Below are 7,629 nucleotides of genomic sequence, written 5' to 3' on the forward strand. Positions count from 1 at the left end.
TGCTTTGTCAGTGGTCCCGAAACATGATGACCACGGGGGTCGTTTCTCTCTAGTCTATTAGCTCCTTTGGGGAAGGAACAGGTTTTGGACATCTTTGATCCCCACACTATACCTTGTACACCCCAGGCACTCAATAAATAATTACTGGAAGCAAGGAGAGAGTAAGGGAGGGTGGAGAGAGGGAAGAGAGGAGGGAGAAGTGGGGCACAAGGACAGAAGAGGGTAAAGAAAGAAAAGAATGAATAAGGGGGTTGCAGAAGGGGTAAGAGGAGCTAAGGGAGAAGCTTGTATCAGAACTTAAGGGAGTTGGCTGAGGGACAGGGTAGAACTAGGGTGACAAAGCTGAGTGCCTGACCGGGGCTTGTCTTGGGCCCCAGCCCCCTCCCCTTTCTGTCCCAGTTTCCCATTTCAGAGGCATCCCTCTCTCTTTCTGAGCAGGGCAGGCTCCTAAGGAGACAGGAGGGCCCTCCCCACCCCCAGCTCAAGCAGATCCCGGCCACCACCGCAGGCCTTGGGGAGGTCAGAGGGAAAGGAAATGTGGATGGGAGGCATTTTCCCAGGCTCCAGGGGGCCTCCCACCCTGTGTGGTGCGTGTGTTTCCACTTCTCCACCTGCAGGGACCTGGAGTCTATCAGCGGCCAGGGGCTGTTGGCATGTGACCTGGGGTGTCGGTGTGGGCATTAGTCTGATGTGTGTCTGTGGGGGTCAGCGTTGGTGTAGCCTGTTGAACACTGTGTTGGTGAGAGACATGCCAACATAAGCATTCCTATTGGTAAGGGTAAGAACGTGTGTGTCTCAGTGAGAGTGTTTGTTAAGGTCAGTGCAAGTGACAGTGTATGTATCAGGGTCGGCCAACATGTGTACGCCAGCATGAAGGTGCGTTAGCACTGGTATGTGTTGAAGTGTGACCTGTGTATGCCAACATGAATGTCAGCAAGAACGTGTTGATGAATGTGTACCAGTGAGTGTGTGACAGTGTGTCACTGGATGTGCTGACATGTGGCAGTGAATGTCAGTGTGTGTGCCAGCATGAGCGCGCCCATGCATGAGTGTGCCCGTGTGTCCACATAAGCGTGTGCCTTTGTGTGTCAACGTGCCCCCTGCGTCCCTGTGCCGGCTGGCCAGTGCTGGGTGTCAGCGAGTGAGTGCGTGTGAGTGTGTCTCCGCGGCCAGGTCCTCATCGCTCCGTCCCCGCGCCCCTGGCCCTGCTGGCGACCACACGGGAGACCTCGGGTGGAGGAGAGCCGAGAGCCGCGGCGGAGCAGGCGCCGGCGGTGCCGGGGTGGCTGCTCACGCACAGCCGGGACACGGACTAGAACCCCTGCCCGCGCCCTCGCCCGGGTCGCCCCACGCGCCGCGGACCGGCCGCCGCCCGCACTCACCGCGTCCCTTTGTCGCCCATGGTCCGCGGCGGCCGCAGGGAGGTCCGCGGCGTCAGCGCCCAGGCTGGAAAATCCCCGGCCGGCAGGAGGGGCGCGAGCCAGCCGGTTCCCGGCTCCTGCTCCGCCTCCTCCGCGCTCCCGGCCGCCGCCCCCGCCCGGTCCCGCCGCGCCGCACAGCGACCGCCGCACAGCGACCGCCGCACAGCGACCGCCGCGGCCGGGGCGGGGAGCCGGGAAGCTGGGGAGCCGAGCAGCCGAGCTGGGAGGGCGCGCGTGGGCCCGTGTGCGCGTGTGTGCGCGCCGCCGAGCCAGCCGCTGGGCAGGGCCCGGACGCGTCAGGGCCCTGAGGTCGGCATTAGGGGTCCACAAGGATGCTGTCCGGCTTGTGTGTGCGTGCGTGTGTGTGTACGTGAGGGCGCACGCTGGGGTGGGTATACGTGCGCGTGTGTGCACGCGAGGGTGCGTGTGCACCGCTGCGTGCTCTACCGATTGGGGGTGCGTTTGCCTGGCTGGAGCGGGGTGCACGTCTTTGTGCGGTGTGCGTGTGTGCAGGCGCGCTCCCCTGCGCACGCCGGGGGGGCGGCCTTTGCGTGTGCGGGAGCGTGGACGCCGAAGGTGTGCCCGCGACCCCAGGGCAGAGCTCCGGGCGGAGCCCCTGGTGGGGGTCGGTGGGAAACTTTGGGTGCCAGCTGTGGCCTTCGCCCTATGCCCCACCCTATCCCCACCCCACCTCCCCGCCCTTCTGGAGAGATTACAACCCCACAGGGACAGGAAGAAGGGGCGGAGGGGGCCAGAGAAGGCAGTGTCAACGCTGGGGAACTGATGAGGGTGGGAGGGGGACCGGAGGCGAGCAGGGGTAGCTTTGATGACTGCCACGGAAGAGGAAGCATTGAAAAGAGGAGATAAGGAAGGGGGCATAGAGCTGGCGGCGCTGTGGCCTGGGAGTCTGGCCGGTTGAGTTGCATAATGGAAAAGCCCCCTCCTAGCTTCATGGTCTGTTGTGGGTGACCCTGGACACCAGCCCTCTCAGAACCAGTCTACAAACATGTAAAGTGGGATATTAACACCAGCGTGCAGAATTGTTCCTAGGTGTTTGCTGGCCTACCCTGAGTGCCTGACACACAGTAGGTGTCCAGTGAATGTTAGCCCATACTTCTGCAGGCTTCTGGGTGTCCTGTAAAATCCTGGCTGGGACCCTGAGATCCCTTCCTGCTTTGCAGGTGGTGGGAGAGTGTGAGGTCTTTCCCACCCCCTCACTGCTGGGATTTGACTAATTGGCCCTGATAGGGCCCTAATATTGGTGTATTAATGGGAGGAAAGGAAGCTATCATTTACTCTGATGTGATTGTGAGTCTGTAAACATCTCCTGTAATTATGCTCAGAAGCAGTTACCTACGCTGGTTTTACATAATTGGGAAAGGATATCCCAGTATAATTACTATAATTATGTCCAGATCGGTGGATGGTTGAGAAGAGGAAGTGTTGATGGGCAGGCAGGGTGGTCCAGGGTCTGGACAATGTTAGGAATTAGGAGAGTTGGATTAGGGCCCAGAACCTTCCTCCTGGCCTTGGCCTCTGGGCTTCACCCTCACTCCCACAGGGGAAGGAGAGGAAGCTACCTGCTGTTTCTGCTGAGGTCAGGGACTTGAGAGGAGCACACCAGCGTCCTGCATGATGACAGGAGGCTTACCGAGTGAGCCGGAGAGGACGCTAACCAGGATGGAGAGGACGCTAACCAGGATGGAGAGGACGCTAACCAGGATGGAGAGGCCGGATCTGGCCACTCTCTGCATCCATTTCCCCACCTAGAAAACAGGGGTTCAACCCTCCCACATGATCTCCAGTGCCTCTCCTCATGATGATGCCCAAAGCACCTGGATTTTAAAATTCAGGCAAATTCTGCATTTGACTCAATAAGTCTTTGTGTTTAGTTTACTATAAAACATAATGCTGTAAATTACTTTCAAGTAAAACAAACAGTCCAGGAAGATGCATCGGATGGTTTCAGGGTAACCCCTGTTCCCACATAGCTCTTTCCAGCCCAGTTCGGAAAGCGAGGCTCTAACATTCTAGGGCCACTGAACAGATTGGTAAACTATGGAATCAACATGCAGCATTTCAAGTACGTCCCCACTGCCCCCCCCCCGCCACTAGACTATAAACTTCATGAGGGGGTGTATGGTGTGCCTGGCACTACTTGATGCTCACAATTCTATGAGATAAATGCTCTTTTCCCTTTTTTTTAAAAAATAAATGAGCAAACTGATAGTTGGAGAAACTAAGTAGCTTGCCCAAATCCGTTGCCTCCTCTGGACTTTGGCCTCTGATTCCTCCTCCTCCAGCCCTCCCCAAAGGGAAGCTAATATGTGGTAGAGCGAGAGTGTGGCCCTTGATTCACTCTTCATTCATTAACTGTTTGTGGAATGTGCCATGCATGCATGGTTCTAGGAACTTACAAATCATGGTCAATAGGACAAATGGAGCTGTCACTTCAGTGAGGGATCTCACTGGGAGGAGAGGAGTTTACCTGTCAGGCTCTTTGGGCAGCATAGTTATGTATTCCTAATAGAATTAAAATTAATAAAAATGTAAAAGTAGTAATGTTGAGGAGACCTCTATAAATATAAAAAGTCTAATTTCAGGCAGTGATAAGTGTTATGAAGGAAATAAGAGTGATGGAACAAAGAGTGATGGGGGCAAGTGTACTTAGAAAGAGGCTCTTCAAGGAGACGACCTCTGGGCAGAGACCTGCAGGGGAGGACTCAGCGATGTGCGGTGTGCGGGGAGAGCCAGGGGAAGGGCCACCCAGGCAGAGGGGGCGGCGAGGACAGAAGCTGGGCCTTCCTGAAGCACAGGAGCAAGGAAGGACAGGGTGCCTGGGTTTGGGTGAACAGGGAAGGAGTGGTGCGGACCGTGCAGGCTTGTGACTAAGGCTGAGGAGTTTGGGGAGCCGGCGGAGGACTTAGGAAATGAGTAACAGTACCTACTTTACATTTTTAAAGGTCACTGGCTGTTGGATGGAGTTGTTTTGGAGCGAGACAGGAGCAGAGGCGGGGCATCCCATTATTGGAGTAGGTCAGAGAGAACGGATGGTGGTTGGACTAAGGTGATGGCAGCAGAAATGAAGAGAAGTAAAGGTGTGGGACTTCCCTGGTGGTCCAGTGGTTAGGATTCCACACTTCCACTGCAGGAGGCCCAGGTTCGAACCCTGGTCAGGGAACTAAGATCCCACAAGCCATGTAGCATGGTCAAAAAAAATAAGAGAAGTAAAGGGGTTCATCTATATTTGGAGGTAGAGCCGACAGCACGTGCTGAGGGACGGACTGTGGACAGTGGAGGATCCAGGATTACCCTGAGTTTTGGGGCAGGTCTCTTTGTTCCACCCTCCATGCAGCCCACCTCCCCACACATTTCTCCAAGGGTTGAGAAGACTGGAGACCCCTTCTTTCCTGTCTCAACTTATTTGCAATACATCCTCCACCTGAAAACCAGAGTGATTTTTCTAAAAGACAAATAGATTCTATTACTGAGGCCCATAGGAGATGGTCATCTCCAGCTATGTCCCAACTTGGGCCAGTCACATGCCTGAAATTTACCACTTACAGTAATTTTTTATCAAGGAGAGAGGGAGGGAAGGAGAGAGAAGGAAAGGGAAGGGAAGGGAAGAGAGAAAGTACTGATATTATTCCTGCATTATAGATGAGAAAAGGAAGACACTGGGAGGGAAAGTGCCTAAGCCAAAGACATAAAAATAAAAGAGCTGCAGCTCACTCCTAAAGCCTCTGCTTGGCTGCTCAGGTAGTTGACTGTCAGACTGAAGTGTGAGTGAGTGGGTGGGTGGGTGGATGAGTTTTCAGCTCCTTGTTCAGCAAAAGATGTGAGGCTGACTAGTACACACCTTTGAGATCTTAAAGGTGAATAAACTAAGGAGCTTCCCTGCCTCTGCCCCAACCAGAAATCTGGGTGTCATCCTTGACTCCTCCTTTGCCCCCCTCATTCCATCTCAATCCAGTCCCCTGCTTCTACCTCTAAGTGTCTTCCAGTAAGCTGGAGAGGTAGGTAGGAACCAGACCATGCTGAGCCTGGAGGGTCGTGTTAAGGAATTTAGTCTTTATCCAAAGATCAATAAAGAAGCTTTGAAAGATTTTAAACAGAGTGGTGACATGCTCAGACATATATTTTGGGAAGACAGCTCTGGCCGTTGTATGAAATGTGGACTGGACGTGGGCCTGAGGGGGTGTGGAGGGGGAGACCAATTAGGAAGCAGTGTCAGCAGTTTAGGGAGGGATGGTAACTGCATTCCAGGGAGAAGATACTCAACAGCTGCAAAGCCAGGGAGGAAGGAAAGGGCATGACACTTTGGAAGGATTCAGATGGATCTGTTGCCAAAGCACAGAGAGGGGAGGGGAGGAGCTGGAAAGGAGGATGAGAGCCATATCCTGAGGAAGAAGGCTCACAGATGGGTCAGCTCCCCAGTATGGCAGGGGCTGCTTTACATTTGTCTAACAAGATCTCCAGTTTGTCTAACAAGATTTCTTTATGGTGGGCTTACTGGTATTTAACTAGGTGGACAATTCAAGGTTCTTATTTGTAATCAACAGAAACCAGTTCTGGCTGACTTAATCATACAAAGAACGTATTGGCAAGATAGTCATGTAGCTACTACTGCTGAACGATGGATACCACAACTCATACCCCCACTATTGCCAGAACCAAACCTAGCCCTATTGCTACCCCAGAAACAAGATATGGCCACTGTCACCTCTGTCACCAGAATGGATTCTTTGCTGGCTCTACATCTTTGAGTCAAAGTCCCCTATGCATCTGATTGGCTGAGCCTAGTCATGTGCCCTTGCCCTAGGTCATGTGATCCTACCCTTGCAGTATGGAATCACAAATGCCAACCACACAGATTCTCAGTGTCCATGTGCTGCAAGGACACTGAGAATCTGTGTGGTTGGCATTTGTGATTACCATACTGCAAGGCAGGCTTTAACTTACTCCAAGACTCAAAGGGTGGAGGATTCCCCAAACATGAGTAAGGAGTTTAAAGGCTGAGTAGCAAAAAAAAAAAAGACAAATATCCCCTTTACTGTGAAATGCAGTAAAAGGGAACTTCCTCAACTTAATAAAGAGAAACTATAAAAAGCCTACAGCTAACATGACACTTAAAGTTGAAGTACTGAATGATTTCCCCGTAAGATCAGGAATAAGGCCAGGCTTTCAGTCCTCACCACTTATATTTTTTTTTTAAATAAATTTATTTATTTGTTTGTTTTGTTTTTTGTTTTTTGGCTGTGTTGGGTCATCATTGCTGTGTGCAGGCTTTCTCTAGTTGCGGTGAGTGGGGGCTACTCTTCATTGCGGTGTGCGGGCTTCTCATTGCAGTGGCTTCTCTTGTTGCGGAGCACGGGCTGTAGGCACGCAGGCTTCAGTAGCTGTGGCACGTGGGCTCAGTAGTTGTGGCTTGTGGGCTCTTGAGTGCAGGCTCAGTAGTTGTGGCACATGGGCTTAGTTGCTCCATGGCATGTGGGATCTTCCCAGACCAGGGCTTGAACCCATGTCCCCTGCAATGGCAGGTGGATTCTTAACCACTGTGCCACCAGGGAAGCCCCACCACTTATATTTAATTTGATACAAGAGATCCTAGCCATTGCAATAAGAAATAAAAAGAAATAAAAGGCACAAAGGTTGGAAAGAAATAAGTGGAGCTGTCTATATTTGCAGATGACATGATTGTTAACACAGAAAATACTAAGGAATGTACAAACAACTACTAGAATTAATAAATGAAGTCAATATATAAAAATCCAGTTGCGTTTCCATATATAATACTCGCAGAAAAGAACTGAAAATGAAATTTAAAATTCTGTTTACAAGAGCATCAAAAAACATAAAATCCTTAGGAATAAATTTAACGAAAGACATGCAAGACCTTTGCTTTACACACTGAAAATTACAAAATGTTGAGAGAAATCAAAGGAGATCTAAATAAATGAAGACATATACCAAATTTATGGTTTAGAAGACTCAGTATTAGGCTGTTATTTTCCAAAAAAATCATTCTATAGGGCTTCCCTGGTGGCTCAGTGGTTAAGAATCCGCCTGCCAATGCAGGGGACACGGGTTCGAGCCCTGGTCCAGGAAGATCCCACATGCTGTGGAGCAACTAAGCCCGTGCACCATAACTACAGAGCCTGCTCTCTAGAGCCCACGAGCCACAACTGCTGAGCCCATGTGCCACAAC

At 51.7% G+C, this 7,629-nt stretch overlaps 1 protein-coding gene across 3 annotated transcripts in view; it reads right to left on the reverse strand.

The window, feature by feature from the left end:
• Nucleotides 1–1,660, reverse strand: part of ARRB1 (arrestin beta 1) — an 82,707-nt gene extending 81,047 nt beyond the window's left edge. The window contains exon 1 of one of the 3 annotated variants that reach the window (XM_082343194.1): nt 1,383–1,660. In XM_082343194.1, the coding sequence (XP_082199320.1) occupies nt 1,383–1,402 (20 nt within the window). In that variant the 5' untranslated portion in view covers nt 1,403–1,660. The remainder of the gene's footprint in view (nt 1–1,382) is intronic. The other 2 variants (XM_082343200.1, XM_082343198.1) reach the window with 2 other exon arrangements.
• Between the last annotated feature and the right edge of the window lie 5,969 nt (nt 1,661–7,629).

The sequence above is a fragment of the Balaenoptera borealis genome (assembly GCF_965194805.1).
Source record: "Balaenoptera borealis genome assembly, chromosome: 11".
Taxonomy (NCBI): Eukaryota; Metazoa; Chordata; class Mammalia; order Artiodactyla; family Balaenopteridae; genus Balaenoptera; species Balaenoptera borealis.